The following is a 22,537-nucleotide window of genomic DNA, read 5'->3' as shown; positions in this document are numbered from 1 at the left end:
GGACCTTGTCACTGATGCGATGTTTGCCGAGAACGTCAGTTGATCGTCCAGGGTCACACCCAGATTTTTCGCAGTCCGAGTTGAGGTCACCACAGCATTATCAATGGTGATGGCCATGTCTCGGTGCGGACAGCCCTTCCCCGGGAGGAACATCAGCTCGGTCTTGTCCAGGTTGAGCTTCAGGTGGTTTGTCGACATCCACGCCGAGATGTCAGCCAGACAAGCAGCAATGCGTGCCTCCACACACACACACACACACACACACACACACACACACACACACACACACACACACACACACACACACACACACACAAACTGTGGGGATGACATTCTCAGAATAAATGGACCAGAGTTAAATCAGGATACTGGGCAGGTAGTTATTAATCTACTGGCTGCTGCATCTACTGACTGTGTGTGTGTGTGTGTGTGTGTGTGTGTGTGTGTGTGTGTGTGTGTGTGCGTGCGTGCGAGGGGCCCTCGTGGGGGTTAATCTGTGCCTGTACACAGGCCTACATCTGTGTTAGTATATGAAAGATCACTAACATTTCCAGTATCTGGCTGGCCTGCCAGGCCGAAGGCCAGGCACATATTTTAAAAAGAGAAGGCACATATTGTTGTTGCACTTGCGTGCGTGTGTGTGTGTGTGTGTGTGTGTGTGTGTGTGTGTGTGTTTTTGACTAATCTCGCAAACTGCTGCACACTACAGATTTTTCAAATCGGCCTCATGGCGATGGTGGTGCTGTACCTGCTCGGCCTATAACTCTTGAACCATTGGCTGTGCAATCAAAATGTATTTCCCCTAGATTCCCATCATCATAATGCAGCTACAGGACCTATTTTACAACGCATTGTCCAATAGGGTCAGGCAAGGATAATTGGACACATCATGCGGAAAACAAAGATATGGGCGGTTTTCTATTTCTTACATCTGTGTGCCTCATGCAGGAAACGAATTATCCTTTAGTACCCCCATATTTAATCACAAATTGTGGGGCCGCTACAAAATGCAGAGACAAAAGCAATTTTATATAGACCATTAGAGAGCACCACAAATGCAACAAATCTCCCTTTTCTGTCTTTTCTTTAAACAATCTTCAGCATATTAAGTACACGTTCTCTGATCTATGTGATATATGTGACTATTAAATGACAATGTGCACCAAACAGATTCTTTATATTGAAAAAAAGTTTAAAATAGGCTTACATTTGATACCAGAGATGGTGGACTTGAATGTGTACCGTATCCATCTGCACAGGGCAGCATCATCTTGTCCCATCTTGGAGGACCCGGCCCTTCATGTAAGCAAGTCTTGGTGCTTTTTCTGGTTTTATCCTCTTAGCAGATTTTGTATTGACCTGTACCCATTTTACAAACATTTTTCAATCAATCCCAATACTGTAATATTAAGTTAGTATTAAGTTCCAACCAGCAGTAAATAACTTGGGGCTACAGGGTATTTGCTTAGTTCCACCTAGTGTTGACAATAGGAAGAGTGTTGTAGAACGTTGAAATGTTCAGTTTCAACTTTTCCCTTTTAAAGGTGGAAGTTGGTAGTTCTGTTCTCTTACCAATGTCTTGGATAGCATAATACATGTCTATACTGTATCACACTGATGGGACTCAATATTATTGATATTATTAATATTTATGGATCCATAATGCTGTCTTTTTTTCTTTTTTCAGATTCACATCCACATTGTGACTGAATAAGAACAGACTTTACACATGTGCTTTAAAACCCAGTGGCATGAACACACATGAACACCAGCAGTTACTATATAAACATTTATTCTCTGTACAGTTAATATCATCATCATCATTTAATGATAGAAAAATACCTTTCCTTACAACATCACTTTCCACCCAAACATAAAATGCAAAATGAGAAGATGAACATTTTATGAAACTCTTATGAAACACAAAATAACCATACTGCATGTATTTTCCTTTGAGATAAACAATGTTTAAAAAGACAGATATACTGTTCAATACCATATACACCATTGGCATATATCGTATTTTAATAATATTCCCTAGAAAAAATATCGGTGACTATCTTTTTTTTTCTTCTTCCCCTTTCCATTTACTAGACCTCAATAGAGACTGTGTGCAAAATTCTGAATTAAAATAAAATCTGGCTTGATTTACAGCAATAACGTTGAGTTGTGAGGAAATAAAACAAAACGTCTTTGGAATGAAACATGTCATATTTGGCTTGATGTCTGGAAATCAAGTAAGATGTCCTTCGGGTACAAAAATGTTGCTTCGGCGCGTCACATATACAGTAGGTGGTTGTCACAGACGCGCTTTGACAAAGTGTCCCACGAACCGACGATGCATGTTTGAGTTCACAGAGGCAACAGTAGGATGTCCTGTGAAGCAGCCGAGTAAATATCCATTTCAACCCTATTCTTTGAGACACACATAGGGTCCCCTATTCGCTGCTCATACTAGGACATGACGTATGTGTAGGCAGAAGAATACACTTTGTTGTCCCCCAGTGGTCTACACTAAGCCTCTCCTTTTTTCCTTCAACAACAAATCTCTTCACTGACAACAAGCTCATAATGCGTTGCAACGTAATACATTGTGAGCTTAAGATCTGCTATTTCCGCTGAATGTATGCTCCACAATAGGGACGTTTGGTTTCAAGACACTTAATCCCTCGGGCATGTGACACAAAGTGTCTCAGAACGGCACGTGTTCAGAAATGTTCGTCATAGGCAGCTTCTAATGACATTATTGATCGTGGCCTCATAAACCTTTGTGGGAAAGTACACATTAACAGTTTTTTCTGGCCTTGCACCTGATTCCACTACTTCTGATTGGCAGCCACTCTGGCCATTCACCTGGTAATAATATCTGATTGGCAGTTACAATGTCTTATCCGCTCTGTCAGGAAGTGGAGTTCATGGGACGGGACTCTGAAACAGGAAGTTCTTCCAAATAGGCAATGGGCGCCAGTCCTCTCCTGCCATTGACCTTGAAAATACAGAATATCAATCAATTATTAAAATATTTGAAGACCTCGGTTGTCCCGTTATTCAATCACATGATACGCAGGATTCTAAAATCACTATATAAATGGTGCATTTATAGAGCACCTTTATCCAAGGCGCTTTACATAGATTGTGCATTACATTCACCCATTCACACACATTCATACACCGATGGCGGAGAAAACCATGCAAGGCACCAACCTGCACATCGGGAGCAATTAGGGGTTCAGTGTCTTGCTCAAGGGCACCTGGACGCTAACTCTGGTGGAGCCCGGGATTGAACTGGGAACCTTTTGGTTCTGAAGCGTCTGCTCTACCCCTGAGCCACTGCCACCCCTATACTATATATACTCTTCCCCTGGCAATGTCCTTGACCGTGGATTTCATTGGCTAACCTGAGCCTCGCAGAAACCATCATGGCGAGGGTTGCCTAGCAGCGTGACGGTGTCCCCCTCTCGTAGGGCCAGCTCTCTGCTCGGATGGAGGTTAGGGCTGTCCCTCAGAGGGCTGTAGCTATAGATGGCCATGCACTAAAGGACACATGCATGCATACACACACACACACAAAACAGGACAGAGGGGACACATGGAACACAGAGGACATCAAAAAAACCTTGTGAATAGTGTTCTTTAATAATTTGCCGAAATATTCTTTTATCAAGCATTAAAGGAACTACAACATGCATTTGACCTATTTTTAATATTTAATATCATTTTGTATGTCCCTCAAACGTATTTCTAATGGTTTGAGCCTAAATCACCACTCTGATATAACCAGTCCAAGTCATTTATTTCTGGCCTCTGAAGCAGTTTTAACAATACTGATGCTAGATATACCCATGTTTCCATTCCATGCCAGCTTGGAAAACCAACAATGGCAGACTAATCTTACACCAATCAATAACACACATCTCTCCATCTCTCAGCACCACTGCCATAATCATTACAACAAACTTAATGTTGTTGTTAGTAGGAATAAAGACAGAAGCAAAGGGGAGTAGTTCCTGTTTCTACGCAAAAAGGAGGTGGTGCCCCAGAGGCAAAAATAAAACAAAAATATTTGTTTGACTGAATGGGAGATTGTGCACGCACGCACGTGCGTGCGCGCGCACGCACGCACACACACACACACACACACACACACACACACACACACACACACACACACACACACACACACACACACACACACACACACACACACACACACACACACACACACACACACACACACACACACACACACACACACACACACACACACACACACACACACACACACACACACACACACACACACACACACACACCCCTACCGTTTTAGTTTCAGCCATTGGTGGTTTTGAAAGGGAAGAGTTGCTCAAACTCTACAAAGAGATGGACAGAATGGCATGACGACACTGGCAGCTTAAATGTCACGTAAACAGGCAGTAATCATCTGAGAGAAGTGAACGTACTGTACGTACATGTTGAGTAAGGCCACTGTGTCTGTGTAAAGGGGGAGAGTTCTGGTCAGGAGACGCAGAATGAGGAGACCGCTCTCTCCTGAAGGAGTCAGTTCTGTCAGGCTGCGAGTCGACAGGCCGATGAGGAGACTGCTCTCTCCTGAAGGAGTCAGTTCTGTCAGGGCGTCTGTACACGGTGTGGACCTGATTAGAACCCAGACCGTTAGAGCCCAGCGTCTGAACACTGATGTGGATTGGGACACTCGAGTCCATATTCTCCAGAATACACTGAGGGAGAGAGAGAGGCGCACGCGCACAGTGTGCACACGCGCACACGCACACACACACACACACACACACGCGCACACGCACACACACACACACACACACACACACACACACACACACACACACACACACAGTTGTGAACTTGTGCTGTTTGTGTTTTGATAGAAAAATATGGTAGGCTTAGCTGCCACGCATCATGGATTTGCTACCTTGGTACACGCTGAACTCATCACAGACTTGTGGAACTCTCCATCTACGTACACCTTTAGAAGGGTAAAGAAACAAAACACAAAAACAAAACAATGAGATGAAATCCACACATAAAATAGTTGAGTAGTGGTACATTAAAAACATGTCCTGTACTGGCCAGTGAATGGCTGCTTACCCTGTATCCGTACACAGTGAATGGCTGCTTACCCTGTATCCGTACACAGTGAATGGCTGCTTACCCTGTATCCGTACACAGTGAATGGCTGCTTACCCTGTATCCGTACACAGTGAATGGCTGCGTACCCTGTATCCACTACTGGCCAGTGAATGGCTGATTACCCTGTATCCGTACACAGTGAATGGCTGCTTACCCTGTATCCACTACTGGCCAGTGAATGGCTGCTTACCCTGTATCCGTACACAATGTCCTGTACTGGCCAATGAATGGCTGCTTACCCTGTATCCGTACACAATGTCCTGTACTGGCCAATGAATGGCTGCTTACCCTGTATCCGTACACAATGTCCTGTACTGGCCAGTGAATGGCTGCTTACCCTGTATCCGTACACAGTGAATGGCTGCTTACCCTGTATCCGTACACAAATGTGCCATTGCTGCAGCCCAGCTCATCCAGTGGCGGCCGCTCCCAGCCAATCATGAGACTGCTCTGGCCCACATTTCTGATCACCTCAACGGATCCCACCTCTGCTGGAGCTTCTGGAGGTCGAGAAGAGCAACCAAAACAACGATGAGCAATTGAGGAGACAATAATTATTCTAGGTGGTGATGGTTATGCTTTAATGTACTGTACATGATATCATGGGGAGAAGTACGTTAGACAAACAGTCTGACACAGATGGGTGGTAAGTTACTTCTGCCAACGAGGACGAGCACAGGGATGATACCATAGCTACAGTAGCTGCTACAAGGACAAGCTGAACCATAACAGATAGGCTGTAACAACATAGCTATCAGGCCTAGTGGAGACAGACATCTAATCAGAGGCTTTATGAATCGAAATGAATCACGTTTAATCGCATATCAATATTTGACCTGAGAAGCAATGTTCTTTTCAATTTAAAATGGATTTTGGTGTACGAGTGAATCAATGAGTGAATACATAAGTTTAAGCAATTTATGAGTGAATACATATATATATATATATATATTTACCAAGGTGGTACTAGACAGATCAGTGCGTTTTACCATAAAGCAACTTTAGGCATAGGCCTAATTATATTCAAAGATTCACATTATGATTGGTACCGTACGCCTGAAACTCAAAGCGCAAAAATATACGAGCGATTAAAATGCGTTAATTTTGTACCGCATTAATTGTTCTGTAATTAATTTCTGTTAAAGTCCCAGCCCTAACAATAATAATAAGTAGATACATGGTTATGGTTATTAACCCATTAAGACCCGAGGCTGATTCTACAAATGTCTTCTAAATTCTAACAGTTTTCCGAAAAACATAGGTTAGGCCTACATATCATTTCGGGGGTCCTTGACATGAAAAGGTTTGAGAACCACTTATATATTGCATTTGCCCGCGGACCCCCATCTCAAAATATTTTGTTCCAGGGACCCCCAGAAGCAAAGATTTGAGTTAAAGATGTTCAGTTTAAAAATATACATCTCTGCCATCGGAAAGAAACCACCTACTGTAACTTCAAAATGAAAAATATTTTTTTTTTCAGGAAATGAAGAAAACCATTATATTGTTTAAAACAAAACAACACTACCAGTGTTGGTATTGTGAGAATTTAAGACTTTAGCGGACAGTTTGAGGGTCCAATGGTGTGAAGATGTTTTGTCCGTAGTGCTTTTTAATACTTTTCATTGGTTCATTTATTTTAACCAACACACACGTAAAGGGTGTTCAATAGCATTGATTTCTGAAAAAGATAATAATCAAAAACCTAAAAAATTGAGTTAGGTGGTTTCTCTCCGACAGCAACGATTATATTCAAAGATTTGCACAAATTTAAGATTTTTCAAAAAATAGCAGATCTATAGGCTGTAAGCACGGCACGAAGTTACGCGCTAATGAGTCTGTATATCTGGCATTTCTGAATAGCCAAAGTATGAAATAATCGTTACAGTTGTTAAATCTAAAGTAACACAGATGTTTTCCCACTCTTATAATGGGTTAATTGGCTCCATTCTTCTGGCATGATGATATAAGAGAGCTTCTCTGGATTCCAAGGGAAGAGAAAATAAGGAGACCAAGGGCTCTATAGTGTGAGTATTTCCCTCACATTTTCCCTTAAAAATAGATACCTGGAAAAATAATTTACAAGCAAGCACACTGTGCGAGTAAAGATAAAAATAGAATTCGTTTGAAGTAATTCGATTTTTTTGAAAGCTGCGTCCTCTATTATAAACCTTACCCCCCACCATGTCTTTTCATAATCCCAAGCAATGCCAAAACAATTATTGCCATTGCTTTGGATAGTCATTAGTCATAATTATGTATTGCCTCTGGGCAGCATACACCCGAGAGAGATAGAGAGAGACAGACAGACAGACAGACAGACAGACAGACAGACAGACAGACAGACAGACAGACAGACAGGAGAGAGAGAAAGAGAGAGAGTTAGAGAGCAACAGAGAGACAGAGCAAGTGCTACTTGCAGCCACTTCACAAATGCACTTATTTCTTACAGTCTATGGAACACACTCTTTGCTGACAAAAAAAAACGGACAGATATGACAAACATTCATCTATTTGAAAAGGTGGATGTAGATCATGGTGTGTGTTTTGTGCCCATATGATCTGGTGCGTTGAACGTGACGCACCAAAAGCCAATAGCAGTTTTTTTGTTTTTCCTCTCCTTTTTGTTTTAAGTGCACGTGTTTGTACAGTGTGCGTGCGTGCGTGCGTGCGTGCGTGCGTGCGTGCGTGCGTGCGTGCGTGCGTGCGTGTACCTGGTTTTGGTCTTTCTGTTTTGGTTTTATTATCTAGAGGCAGAGTGGAGTTCCTGAAGATAGACTTGCATGATCTTCCAGGAGACGGAGGGGCAGATTTACTGCAGGCTGTTGGTGATGCGAGACCAGCGAAGACTTGGGCCATACTGTCCAGATCACCAGTGATGGAGGTGATAGATTCTGCCATTTTAGAAAGGTTAGCCGTGGGGGCAGTTGGTAAGCCAGGGGCAGTTGGTATGCCAGGGGCAGTGGTATCAGAATTAGTAACAGTACATACAAACAGAGCGGAGACAGTGGCTGCAGAATTGACAGCGTTAACTGAGGTAGTTGACCTTGGAGTTACAGTGGTAGCGACTGGATGCTGAGCCGTAGATGATGTGGGGATAGAAGTGCATTTCCTCGTCTGTTTGGAGGATATTGGTATATTGGGGGCAGCAACTATATGAACACTTTCACTTGAGGTGGACTTACTAGGTCCCGTATCATTGACAGCATTAGAGTAGTTAGAAAGAGCTGTAGTTGTGGCAGTGCTTGAGGCTGCTTTTGTGTGTGTCAGCTTACTGGGATTGAGTAGAATATTTGCAGACCTAGAGGCAACTGCAGTGAAAAGGGTTGCAGACATGGCAGCTTTTATAGGTTTAGTTGATGACGTTGCTAATGTTACTGTTGTTCGCGTGGTTTGGCCAGGGGCAATGGTGACTGGAACAGGGGTGGAACTGGTGACTGTGAGGTTCTTAGTCTGAGAGGTCAAATTCAGGTCTCCTGTGGACGAATATAAGGCTTTCTTAGGGTGCTGTCTTCTCCCTCTGTCACCTACTTGGATGTCTTCTGACTTTCTTCTTGCTGGAGCCTTGAAAGATATTAGATATACAATACATGTATTAGACATAAATATAAGTACACATGTGTGTACATATCCATAACAGAGAAAGTCTGAAGTTGACTTCCAGTACTAATGTGACTACAATACCAAAAAAAAACGGCATAACGTTATTCGTATCTGTCAGGCCAAAGTCATGGCGAAGACTAAGATTTTGCATGAACACAGCATCCGATTGCTGTGAAACTTCACATTGGCCTGTGATAGCGCAAAAAGGAGGCCGATTTTTGCTAAACAAATGTTTTGCTATTACTCCTACAGATTTGGTAAAAACATGCAAATCAGTTCACATTATCTATATAATCAAGTCATCAAGACGAACCTGTGCTCCGAGGAGCATTTTTTTTAAATTCAATTCAGCAGCTCCTAGTGGAGAATAAAACACTTTCCCCCTGGTCACTAGGCAATACACTGATTGATTGTTTGCAGTATGTCTGCATGTTCATACTGTAGCTCTAAAGTTTACCTGATAGCAGCTGGAGAGTGTCTTCTGCAGTTCATGATGTAAACTAATGATCTTCTCAGGACTACTCAGTCTTCTGCCCTGACTGAAACATCTGTCTGGGGTAAGGGGAGCACATCTCAGGTAGTTCCTCCCTCTGCCTTCTGAACCACTGGCTGGAACGGAGCTGGACTCCCCTTTCATGCCAACATGGTATAGTCCAAGTCGGTCTGGAGAAGTCGGTGTTTGGACTGGTCCACCAGGGGACTGGGGCATCTGTCATGGAATGGAGGATAGGCTACATCAATTTCACTATAAACTGTACTACCGGTATAAACAAAAAAACAATGTATTCATGGATAGTATTAGAGACTACTACATGTATTTTATGTTCTTCTCTGTAGATTTAAAGCTGCATGTAACTATCCTGTTCTACACCAGATTTGAACCCAGGTCTCCCATGTGCAAGTGCTGACATTTGTACCACTGAGCCAATAGAGCCTGCATTTGTGTCAAACCAGTAATAGGATCGTGTCTAAGGTCGTCCAACCTAGACACAGGATCTAAATATCTCAAAGAAGAGCAGGGAGACCAAACACAACCACCCCAATAGTATAAGTTATATTGTGTTAATAACTTAATTTTATTAGGGCCAACGTTTCGGCAACGAAATGCCTTCTTCAGGACTACGAGCTGTGCGACCTCTCCTTCCCTTTTTTCAAGTTTTGTCTCCCGTGGTCAGCACCTCCCCACTATTGGTGTGCACTCCTACCTCTTTGTTTGTTCAATTAACATACTCTACCTGCGTTATGTCGCATGCTGCAGGCAAACTCTTTTTCACTGCAGGAGCAACAGGTGAAGATGGCGTCTGCACGTTGGCACGCTCAGACACTGCTGAAGTTGGCACAGGTGAATTGGCTTGGTTTTTCACTCCAGCATTTGGTGTAAATTCACTGATATTGTCCGGATGCTTTGCAGAGGGTCCAGCAGTTAATAGACTAGCACGGTTTCCCCCGGTGCGTTCAAGGTGTTTTATACCAGATCTGGGAGTGAGTCCATTTGGATATTCGTGGTTAGTAGTGTTGCAGTTTTGATCAAATGTGAATCCACCAATGTAGTTGTGTTGTTCATCAGACCGCGGAATGAAGCAATTTTTGTAGTCCTGGAACTTTACATCTTGTGTGACTGCAGCAGTATAGTCATGTTTCTTTACATTAGGTGTAAATGCAGTATTGTAGTTCTGGGTCTTTACATCCGGTATGAATGCAGTATTGTAGTGCTGGGTCTTTACATCCGGTATGAATGCAGTATTGTATTCCTGGACCTTCACATCCGGTATGAATGCAGTAGTGGAGTCCTGTATCTTTACATTAGATGTAAATGCAGTAGTACTAGTGCAGTCCTGTATCTTTACATTAGATGTGAATGCAGAAGTGAAGTCCTGGACCTTTACGTCGGATATGAATGCAGTAGTGTAGTCCTGCAGCGCTGTGTCACACAGCAGGTGTTCTGCCTGCTGTGTGAGAGTGAAGTCCGCACATCCACACCTATTCATGGCTCTCATCATCTGGGCCAGTAAACTGTTCCTCTCCTGACACTTCACCACGAGACATGACAGCTTGGCCTGTGTTATATTGGATTAAAACCCATGTGACATTAACATGGCAACAGTATGGTACGATTTTCACTTTCCAAAGTTGAACAACTTGTCAGTGAAATATTCAATATAGTGTGATTAGCTGGGTGAGCCAAAACTGTATGAGTCATTCAACGTACCTTTAAAGGAGCTATATCCAAATCGGTTTGGCTTTTCTTTTTCAAGAGAACATCATACTATAAATACAAGAAACAGATGTATTGTGAACTGTTGAATAGCCTGAGCTTGTAGGACTTGTTTGACTACAACTGCTACAACAGACTACAAAATGGCAGCTGGTTGCCTACTTTAGATCTTATGTCACCATAGCGTGACCGGAGTGAGGCGAGAGTAGCTCTCCACTCCTCCTTGTTCCCCAGGTCTCTTCTTAGGGACGTGTACTCTGAGTTCAGCTCCTCTAGAGCCACTGTCTGTGGGGTCAGACACATACAGTACATACATCTTTGAAAACATGCTATATGCAGGCATGGGTCTATGGTATGCACGTGTTTAGAAAAATATGCACAGACACATCTCTACTATCAACTATCCGCAACACAATCGTTCAACAACAGCAGCAACAACAACGACACAGCCACAACTCCCAAACAACAAAACATGGCCACCTTGGCTTTGAGTTGAGCCTGAAGGATATTGAATTGCTCCTCTATCTGAGCCTTCAGTGCCAGAGCATCAGCCTTTTCTCTGGCCAGGCCTGCCAGTCTGCTATGTAGTTCCTTCACCTAAACCAGACCAGAAAACCAGTAAGTACATGAATTAACCATCCACAAATGAATAGTTGAGGTTTTAATACCATTATTGTTGCTGGTAAAAACCTCTTATCTCCATAATGTAACTTTATGAATGCCCCACTTCATCATACTGCAGTGTCACAAAATGTAGCAAAAATGGCAGATCTACAAGCTCAAAAGGCATGGCATCGCAACACATTTTGAGCATTTACATGTGCAAATTTTGCCATTTCCAATTTTTAAGCCTGAAAAGTAACCGTTTGACATATGAGGTTTGGACAGCAACGATATATGATGATGTGAGTGTAATTGTGAATTCAAGTTGTTATTGTGTTCAGCGCATTCATGAAAATAATGTGAATGAATGGCACAACAATATGTTTTTTACTAGTGGAAAAGTTTAGCTTTTCAAATAGCCTCAAATTCATAATATCCCGTTTCCCACTTCCCAACTCTGAAATGAAGATTAACAGCTATTTTACAGACCTCTCGTGAGATAAATCAAATATCTGCCGGTCAGCAAAAAGGTGAGGTGGAAACCTCACTAAGGCAGATATGAGCTAGATGTGTTCCTTGGTTGGTATTGAAAGAAAGCTAAATAAGTAAAACAAATGTGGTTGGATGTGCAATGGCAAAAATCACAGTGCAAACCTTTTCATGAATGTACAGTACCTGTGCTGTCAAGCTGTCATTTTCCTTCTTGGTGTCTTCCATCTCATTGGTTATATCTGTCAACCTCATCACTTCATTGGCTGTTTGATCTGCCCTCTTCTCTGCCTCCACCCTCGTAGCTTCAGACTGACACAGTTTACTGTTCAGTCTCTGGATCTGCATGCATAAACAGATTCATTGATTATAAATAATGTCACTAATAGGAATTACAGAAATTGTTTCAACAACAAACATCTTTGCATAATATATTTAGTGTGTATGGATGCTCACCTCTAACTGGCTTTGGTCCAGTTCTTGTCGCAACATTGTGAGTTGCACCCCCAAAGCTTCAACCTCCGTCATCAGAGCCATTTGCTCCTGTTCTCCACACACTTCCACAGCCTTCGTCGCCATGCCAGCATTGTTGATATCGGAAGGATCTTGCCTCCGACTCCAGTCCGCTGCAGCATCAACAACCTGTAGCTCCTCCTCTCTGAGACTCAGAAGCGACAGCCTTATCTGGTGCTCCTCTTTTTTTAAACCAGCGATGGAACGTTCAATCTTATCTTTCTGTTCATTCAAAGTGCAAATTGACTGTGACAGCTTGTCTCTCTCTCCTCTGGATTGTTCTTGATCTCTGCTCTCCTTTAGACTGTGGAATGAATCCATAATGTCCTCACTCTCCTGTTTTAAGTCACACACCTCCTGGCTTAACCGGTCCCGCTCCTTTTGTAAACTTTGGAGCGTTTGCGTGATTTGTTCTCTTTCTGCTTTTTCGCATGAAAGAGATCCTGACACTTTCTCTCTTTCATCTCTAAGGTGAGACAATGACACAATTAGCTGCTCTTTTTCATCCTTCGGTCCACTCATGGACCTTATGAACTGGTCTCTCTCATCTTTTAGCCCACAGACTGTCCTACTTAGCTGCCCTCTGTCTTGTCTGAGACCAGATAGAGACTGACTGATGCCGTCTCTCTCCTCCTTCAGTCCCCAAACAGTCCGAGTTAGCTGCTGTTTCTCTTCAGTCTGAGTTTGGATCGACAGGGAAACCTCTCTCTGTTCCTCCCTCAGGGACCGTACAGAACCCATCAGCTCCTCTTGTTCTTTTTCCAGGTTCTGAACTGACCCGGCCAGCTGTTCAACCCCATCAGACGATAGACTACCTTGTGGCTTGGCTTGTAGGCTATGGCTTGTCGAGACATCGTGGTCCTCATCTTGAGAGCAAAATGCTGAATCTGTGGTTAAATGGTGTGCTTGTGAACCGGATATGGACTCTGTTTTATCTTCGCTATCTAATACACTGTCCACTAAAGCGTCCACAATTCCTTCTAAATTGCCACCAAACCCTAAGTTTGGATCCATGTGGCCATTTTGTAAATGGATACCATCAGGTATGTGATGACACTGTGATGATTCTTCTAGAACGTGCCCACTCTCTGCCAGCCTCTGCTGCAGGTCCATGATAGTGTTAAGATCATCCTCGGTCTTCCTGGTCAGCTCTGTGATCAGACAGCCATGCTCCTGGTTCTCTTGCTTGAGCCTGGTTCCATCTGCCTCTAGCCCAGACATCTGCTGCCTCAGCTGGGCTAGATCCTTAGCGTTGTCTGCCTCCTGGAGCCTCATGTGGGCCAACAGCTCTTGGATGCGCTCTGCCAAGGCCCGGTTCTCCTGGTTCAGAGCCTGGGCGAGGTCATCCTCAGCTAGGGCGAGAATGGAGTCCTCTTGGGTGGACGAACATGAGGTGTGGACAGCACCATTGTGGGTTGGTGTGTTCTGCGTTGGCACCCCGTGAATCTAGAGCATGTAGATGAAAGTAGGGCTAGATGGGTGAACTTGTTTTTGTTTAAAGGCATATGAAAAAAAAAAAGTCTAATTGCTACCAGCCCTGGGGACATATAAATAAAACATTTAAAAACACCAGGTTGAACCCTGAAGAATGTACCTTTTCTTCTGAAGGCACTGTACTCGGCTCTCCTTCCACTTCCTCTTCCTGTTCCCTGAGTTGTAACTTCAGTTGGCAGTTCTCCTGAGTCAGCGTCTGCAGCTGCTCCTGTGCACGCTGCAGGGAGGCCTGCAGGCGCTCACGCTGCTCTCTAAGGGCCTCCGCGTCTTCCCCCAGCCCCAGGCTGAGGTATGCGGCCCTCAGGGCGTCCGACTCCTCACTGGGGCATTCCTCCAGATTCAGGGCCCCTCTGGAGCACCATGTTCCTGGTCTGAAAGCCCCGACCTCCACCGCGTCCGTGGTCAGAGAGAGTGACTGGAGGCTGAGGTTGTGTTTGGATGAGTTGAGGTGGGTGGAGAGATTCAGAACATCTGGTTTGGCCTGGTAGAGACAAGTAGGTAAATATGCATTTTGTTATGTGTGTGTGCAGTTTTGTAGGTGGGTCAGGTGGTTAATTATGTATATGCAGTATACCAGTATATTATGCATACAGTACATATATTGTGTGTGTGTGTGTGTGTGTGTGTGTGTGTGTGTGTGTGTGTGTGTGTGTGTGTGTGTGTGTGTGTGTGTGTGTGTGTGTGTGTGTGTGTGTGTGTGTGTGGAATGTATTACTGGTATTACTTTTTTATATGTATGTTTCTACAAAATAGGGGAAGTTCTATATAAGCCTCTCCTTATATATAAACTTCTCCTGCACAATAAGATATATGTATGTATATTTTTCTCTTTATGTGCTAATAAATAAAACTGGGGAAGAAATGTATAGTTGTGCAGCGTTGTGTTAGTTGTCTGCTGCACCCTGGTGGTGAACAGATGTAAGTCCAGCTGGGCATGGGCTCAATTATACATAAATTAATTTAAATCTTTTCTGACATACCTTTCCAGAGCTATTGGCTGAACAGTGTCTCATGGCGGTGCCATTTGAGAGGGACAGCAAAGGACAAGAACCAGGGGCTGGACTTGTACTGGTGGGAATTGGGGAGCTAGGCCCAGGGCTTGGAAACGCAGACCCAGCGATGGTGGATGTCTGACCGGGTGTCTGGCCAGATGCCTCCATATCCTGCTGGAGTCTCTGGTTCTCCTCTCTCAGCTCCTCCACCTCCTCCATCAGAGAGCTCTCGGACAGCTTCAGCTGGTAGACCTCGGCCTTCATCCCCTCCACCTTACAGCCCAGGAAGTGGCCGTTCTCTTGTGCTTCCTGGAGCTGCTCCGTCAGCTCCCTTCGCTCCGCCACGCCTTGCTCCTCTCTCTCCAGCAGAACCCTGAGGTCCTCCTGCAGGCTCAGGATGAAACCTTGCAGCCTGACCTCGTTTGAAACACCCCCCTCTATTCCACCGACTCTTTGGTACCCGGGTGCCTGCTTCCTCCTCCTCTCTTCTTCCTCTTTCTTCTTCTTCTCCTCCCCTTCCTCCTCTCCCTCCCCTTCTCCTCTCAGACATGGCAGTCTTTCTAGCTCCCCACTGTGCAGTGCAGACCCAGCAGTGATGCTAACCGCGCTGATATTTGAGATGTTGGTTGCAGCGGCCACTGTCATGTCCAAGAGCTGTTTCTCCAGTGTGTGGACACGGCACTGCAGGCTCTGCTCCCGATCTCTGGCCAGGCTGAGTTTGTGCAGGAGCTGCGTTTTGAAGTTCTCAAAGTACTGCGACTGGCGACCCATCTCCTCTTCTTTGACCCTCAGCTGGTTCTGACTGCGCTGGAGTCGATCCCTCCACATGCGCTCTATTCGCTCCTTCTCAAGAGTCTGAGAGAGAGAGAGAGAGAGAGAGAGAGAGAGAGAGAGAGAGAGAGAGAGAGAGAGAGAGAATGGGAGTGAGTGAACAGTAAGCAGGGGAAGAGACAAGTGAAACAAGGTTTTGCTACAACACATTACATTTAGGAGACTTTTAAAAGCTCACAACTGAAGTTACACCACATTTACCCATTGAATTCCCCCCCCGCCCCCACCTATAATTTTGTCCTGGCTTCACTGGTACAGAACAGACAGACTGTGTATATATATATTTTAATATCAAGGCTTAGGCAGTAGCAGACGCATCTACTTTTTTGGATAGATACTGTAGTACTTCTGAACAGTGATAAATAATCTGATGAATGAATGAATGAATGAAAGACTCACCATGGTCCTGACCTCGTCCCTGAGCGTGTGTAGCTTCTGGTCTATCCTCTGGGTGTGTTGCACGCTGGGCCAGCAGTTGGCGTGAGGCAGTTGGCTGAACTGATGGAGCAGATTCCTCTCCGACTGCTCCAGCTCTGTGATCCTAACACCAACCACAGCAGCACATGATACACACTCATATTACCTTAGCTTAGCGTTAGCACAGAACAACTCAATCATACTGAATCAACATGCAGCGCTCAGCCAAACTCACGCCTAAATTCATAATGACTTACTTTTTACTATTTGAACGCCAAATCGTATTGTTTTGCATTCCGGTGTCAGGGAAGTCAAGTCATATCCAGGAATACAATTTGGGGAATGATGTGAGCACCGGCGTGTGCTGGTGTGTAAGCGTGCAGTGTGTGATATGTGATATCACCTTGGCCATATGTGAGTCCGTGGGACAGACATAGGGGTGGGTGAGTGGGTGTGTGTGTGTGTGTGTGTGTGTGTGTCATGGGATCCCCTCTCCCCTAGTCTCTCACCTGTTCCTCAGGTAGCTGCTGCTGTCAGACTGGCTGATTGACGTGGCACTCTGTTCCAGAACCTTCACCCTGTCACTCAGAACCTGCAGGTCCAATGGCGGCTCGGCAGCCGGCGAGCCTGTGGCGGCGCCGCCGGCATCGGAGCCACCTCCAGTCTCCATGCCGTCCGGCGGAGGCACACAGTCCTCCATTGGTCAGCCCACTCACACCTGGAGCATGTGAGCAGTGGTGGAGAAAGTAGAGACAGTATACCCAAGTAAATTACAAAGTTCATTTTCTTTTCATATCAATGCATTGAACATTGCGCTCAATTATTATTATTTTCTTTTACAAAAATCTGAACTTTTGAAAATGTTTCAAATAGCAGATCTATGTGTTGTGAGCTTGTAGATCAGCTATTTTCTCTATTAGAAATAGGGCTCAAGTGGTTAATTAATAAGTTTGGGTTGCAAGAGTCCCTTCCTAGAAATGTAGTGGAGTCAAAAGAATACACACACACACACACTTATTAATTATTCACAATAACAACAGCTTGGTAGCAAGATGCCAACCACAGGTGTCTATCATGTTACCCCACCTCCTCAGCAGCTAGCCCCGCCCCCTCTCCCCTTCCTGCACAGACATTCCACAGAGACCTCTTTCCTGCATGGAAACCTTTGCTCTCACATCACAAGTTAATTTGGGTTACTACATAACCTTGTTTAGGCCAATGAAACCAATGGATAACTGAGTTGACTACATGGGGTACAATGTGTTTTGGTACTACAGTATAACCAAGTACACATTATGAAAAAGGGTGGGGCGATATGGACGAAATCAAATGTCGTGATATATTTCACCCAAATACCTCGAAATCGATATTGTGACGATAATATCATATTGCGATAACATTTGCTAATATTGTGATGTATAAGCTCTAGTTCTATAAGCTCACAACATGTAACCATGCGACGCATTGTAAGCTTGTAAAGTTTGTATTTTATTTTTTTTACATTTTGGACTACTCAGGCCTACCAACTAGTAAAATCCGGTAAGAGCACTTATGTCACATCACAATATTACAATATACGATCTAGTCTCATGATACAGAATTGCTCAGCCATAATAAAAAACTGGATTCTGAAGTGATGAGAAGTAACATACCTGCTTTTTATTCTGGTCCGATTACTGTAATGTGGTCTTCCCAGTCCCAAGGCGAGTCTCCAGTGTGTTGGTTGCTGAACCTGGCTGTACTCTGGTTTCCATAGACACACACCATGGACGCTGACCTTTTGCCAGGCTGTCCAATGTCCAGGCGGGCTGAGCATGGTTTGTCCATTCCTTCACTCCTCCTCATGGCCCAACTCTCTCCCTTTCACTACTCTGTATACTGTACCCACTCCTTCACTCCTCCTCATGGCCCAACTCTCTCCCTTTCACTACTCTGTATACTGTACCCACTCCTTCACTCCTCCTCATGGCCCAACTCTCTCCCTTTCACTACTCTGTATACTGTACCCACTCCTTCACTCCTCCTCATGCCCCAACTCTCTCCCTTTCACTACTCTGTATACTGTACCCACTCCTCCTCATGCCCCAACTCTCTCCCTTTCATTATTACTCTGTATACTGTACCCAATCCTTTGGTCCGTCCGTCTGTCGTCCACTTCTCCCTCTGTGGCTGCACTCTTTCACTGCCTGGCTTAGCATTCCTTGTCTCAATTCTCTGTAGTCAGAGCTTTTTCCCTCCGTAAGTCCATACTGTACATGTTCTTATCTCAGTGGTGTTCACGTTTAGGGTTCCAGGTCCAAAAAAACACTAGTGTAAAGACATCATCTATTCGAATAATACTTTTTCTTTACAAAAAATGTAGTATCTCATCTGCAGTTAAGTTTTATGTCTTTGAATGCTTCCAGCATTCCAGCTTAGGGTCATCCGCAAAAAAGTGCATGTGTATCAAAAAGGCCATTGGGTATCGACAGCTGTCTAGAAATGCATAAAAAACAAAGTTTGTGTTTTGTCCTCTCTTGCCACCTGAGCGCCTTAGCACCTGAGGAGACAACAAATAAAATACATAATCATATTGACATTTAAATCTACATAATTAGCACAAACAGAGCGATGACGATGATGATGATGAATGTATAAATATTATGTATACATTCATCATCATCATCTCACCTCTGCTTGTACTAATTATGTTGATTTAAATGTCTTTCTAGTGGGATGAACTTTAGTAAAAAATAATTAGTAAAATAAAAAAATGCAAATGTACCTGGACAATACAATTCTACACTAACTCTTCATTTTGATTTGTGAAGTGATGATTGTTATGGAATATACCTGATATCGGTCCATGTTTCCTGGATTAAGGCCAAAGAATAAATGCTAAAGAGAAAAACAAAAAGAGGAACAAAAACTAAAGAAACACAAAGGGTTTAACAAACAGGCCAAAAGAAAAGGAAGACAAAGATCATCTCTTAGTATGCATTCTGTAGCTAAACCATCTGCCCAACATGCATGCTTATTTCTATCAGCCAATGACAAAATGTATTCCCAGAAAAAAAAGTAAAATTACAAGTACCTTTTCCTCTATGTCCTTTATTTGTCTCTTTTGCATATCAATCCTGCCCTCCAACTCCCTAATTCTCTGCAAGGCAAACAAGACAGGAATAGTGAAATGCTGGCCAGCTGTTCATACTGTAATGTATGCATTACACGGCAAACATTGTTACTTTTCAGGAAATGGAAAAAAGAACCACGTGTTCCAATGGATACAATGTAGTTATAAAACCCACAGACACAGACATAACCATGTCCCTACATTGGACATGTCAAATTTCAACAATTTAGAAAATAGCTGATCTACAAAATCACAATGCATCACAATATGGTGAGTTGTGAGCTTGCGTTGCGGAAAAAGTTAAATAGAGATACAAGTTTCCCAAATGTGATGATATGAGATGTATTACACAGCAGGGAAACAGCTGCTTAAATGTAACCGTTTCATTCTGTTTTATTGAAAGGGCAACTGAATGTTAAGCAAGCCAACCACTTCTGCATCTACGCCAAAATCCTGCCTCCTTTCCACCATGCCCTCGGTCTCCATGGCAGCTGTTGCCCAGCGTCAAGTAAAGCTTAATTTATGCTCGGCCACGCGCCGAGAAAGGCAGAGAATAGCAGACCTACAAGCTCACAACGCGTCGCATCCGTGGCTAGTTGTGAGCTTGTCGGTTGGCTATTCCTGCCGTGAGACACCGTCGCGTGACGAAGCATGTATTGGGCTTAAGAATGGGCTGTCATGGAAACTGGAGTGCCAGATCAGTAAAAGGAGGAAGTGACTTCATCTGTGAGATGTAAAACCCGAGTGGCTCATTTGCACACTGGGAGAAAGCGGATTAACTAACAAGGCCCTGTAAACAGTGTCCTTGGCTACAGCGAACATGTCTCATCGAGCCACTAAAATCCTCCCTTTTGTTCAACCAAAATATGCCTTTCCAATTTGTTGCAAAAATAAAGGGATTTCAATCTACCCCTTGCAAACAAACTAAGATCAGCGTGAAATCGTTAAACTGAAACGGGAGCTTTTTATCTCTGAATGAAGGAAAGTACCTTCACTTTGAACCTAAACAAAGTGAAGGTACTTCCAGTAGGCTCACTATACCATATAGAGTCAGCTGGGAGACTTGGAGGGGGTGAGGGTGTAGCCTACATAAAGACCTACTGTACAGGCGTAACTAACACGTAACACTTTTATTGGACTTTGAAGTGGGAAGAAATTCTGAATGTTGTAAAAGCTAAATGGTCTACAATTTCTATAGCACCTTCATCTAAAGTGCTTGACAGAGTGTGTTTCACATTCACCCATTCACACAACAACCAACGTTGGAGGCAACCATGCAGGGTACCACCCTCATCGGGCAAGTGTCTTGCTCAAGGGACACTTCGACATGAATCCATTAAGAGCCAGGGATCGAACAGAGAACCTCACGGCTCTCAAACAGCCACGTCACTGTCTTCCTCTACGTATGTTTAACTTGGCGGAAGTTGCTTTAATTTCATTCTATGAAGTTCTGTGCAGAAGACAGAAGACCTGTTGAAAATACTTCCGAATATCTCATTAGCCTGGACCGCAGGTAAACATCATACACACTGTCCTTGTTATTCCTCTAGTGTTTTGTCCTTCTATTGATAGGTTAGTATAGTTTGTGGTCAGTTAGGTAGATGTATTGAGTTAAGGGGTAAGGGACATCATGGTAATGTTAGCGACAAGTGTTTCAAATGAGGTTTGGTTGATCCCTTCAGTGCATCCAGGGAATGGGGTCACATGACTATTATGAGGGTTGAGGAGTGAAGGGATGCAGCACACACACACACACACACACACACACACACACACACACACACACACACACACACACACACACACACACACACACACACACACACACACACACACACACACACACACACACACACACACACACACACACACACACACACACACACACCATCTTCCACTTAAAAACGAGTGGTCACAGGTAGGGATACTGCATCTTTTTCTCCACACCAGAGCTTTGGTGATTTGAGGTTGTTGTCTCAGGGCCAGTGGTGGAAAGTACATTTACAGAGGTATACTTTTACTTTACTATTATTTCCATTTTTCAATACTTCTATACTTCTAATCCAAAAATAAATCGACAAGCTCATGTCACGTGTGAGCCTGTAGGTCAGCTATTTGACAAATCTTTAAACATTTATACATTTATAAGTATATTTTGATGCCAATAAGACCTTTTTTGATTGTTTTATATATATTGTGCTATTACTACTTTTACTTCTTAAGTTAACCGATTAAAACCGGTATCATTTTACATTTTTGCGTCGGCTAAATATAATAGCAAATATACAAGCTCACACTGGTATTTTAGAAAATTCTTGTTTGAAATATTTTGAATAATTTTGCAGCAAAACAGCTATATGTGTGTATATATATATATGGTCCTGACACAAAAAGTTTGGGAACTACTGTGATTTAGTATCAGCTCAGTTGCCTTGTGGTTAGAGTATCCGGCCAGGCCATACCAAAGACTGTAAAAATGGGACCCGATGCCTCCCTGCTTGCCACTCAGCATCAAGGGTTGGACTGGGGGGTTAGATCAACTACAACTGATTCCCGAGTGTGGCACGGCAGCGGCTCACCGCTCCAAGAGATGGGTCAAATGCTGAGAACAAATTTCGCATACAGCAATTTATGTGACAAATACTAGGACTTTAACCTTTTTTTAATTTGTAGAATGGGCCTCAGGTTTTAATGGGTTAAGCTAGCCTGTTCCACCACTGCTCATGCAGACAGGGCCTTACCTGCTGGGCCCGCTGGAGCAGCTCCATGCGCTCCTGTAAGATCTGACTGTCAAACTGCCGGCTCTGCCGGAGGATCTGCCGCCGCAGCTTGTCCACGGCCAGCCTCAGCTCCTCCCTCTGCCTGTCTGTCAGCGACTCGGCTATGCCCCCGCCCGCCGGCTGCTCCTGCTGCAGCGCACTATACAGCGTGGCCTCCAGCTCATCGATCCGCTGCGGGCGGCCGCCGGACGCACGGACGCACAAGTAGCACACACACAGGTTCATAAACACCTACACCAGGGTTATTATAGTTAACTAAAAGGAATTAACTAAAACTAGAACAAAAAACAAACACATTTTAGTTACCCGAAATAAAAATAAAGCT

At 43.9% G+C, this 22,537-nt stretch overlaps 1 protein-coding gene across 1 annotated transcript in view; it reads right to left on the bottom strand.

The window, feature by feature from the left end:
* Window positions 1–19,177: 19,177 nt before the first annotated feature.
* The window catches only part of jakmip1 (janus kinase and microtubule interacting protein 1), a gene marked incomplete at its 3' end in the record, with an annotated part of 36,408 nt that continues 33,048 nt past the window's right edge, over window positions 19,178–22,537 (bottom strand). The window contains exons 20-22 of the mRNA XM_079497750.1: window positions 22,174–22,383; window positions 19,394–19,459; window positions 19,178–19,228 (exon numbers count right to left, since the gene is read on the bottom strand). Of these exons, the coding sequence (XP_079353876.1) occupies window positions 19,178–19,228; window positions 19,394–19,459; window positions 22,174–22,383 (327 nt within the window). The remainder of the gene's footprint in view (window positions 19,229–19,393; window positions 19,460–22,173; window positions 22,384–22,537) is intronic.

Source organism: Electrona antarctica, assembly GCF_951216825.1.
Source record: "Electrona antarctica genome assembly, chromosome: 1".
In the NCBI taxonomy this organism is placed as follows: Eukaryota; Metazoa; Chordata; class Actinopteri; order Myctophiformes; family Myctophidae; genus Electrona; species Electrona antarctica.
The sequence above is the reverse complement of the archived record's forward strand: the minus strand, read 5'-3'. Positions and strand labels throughout refer to the sequence as shown.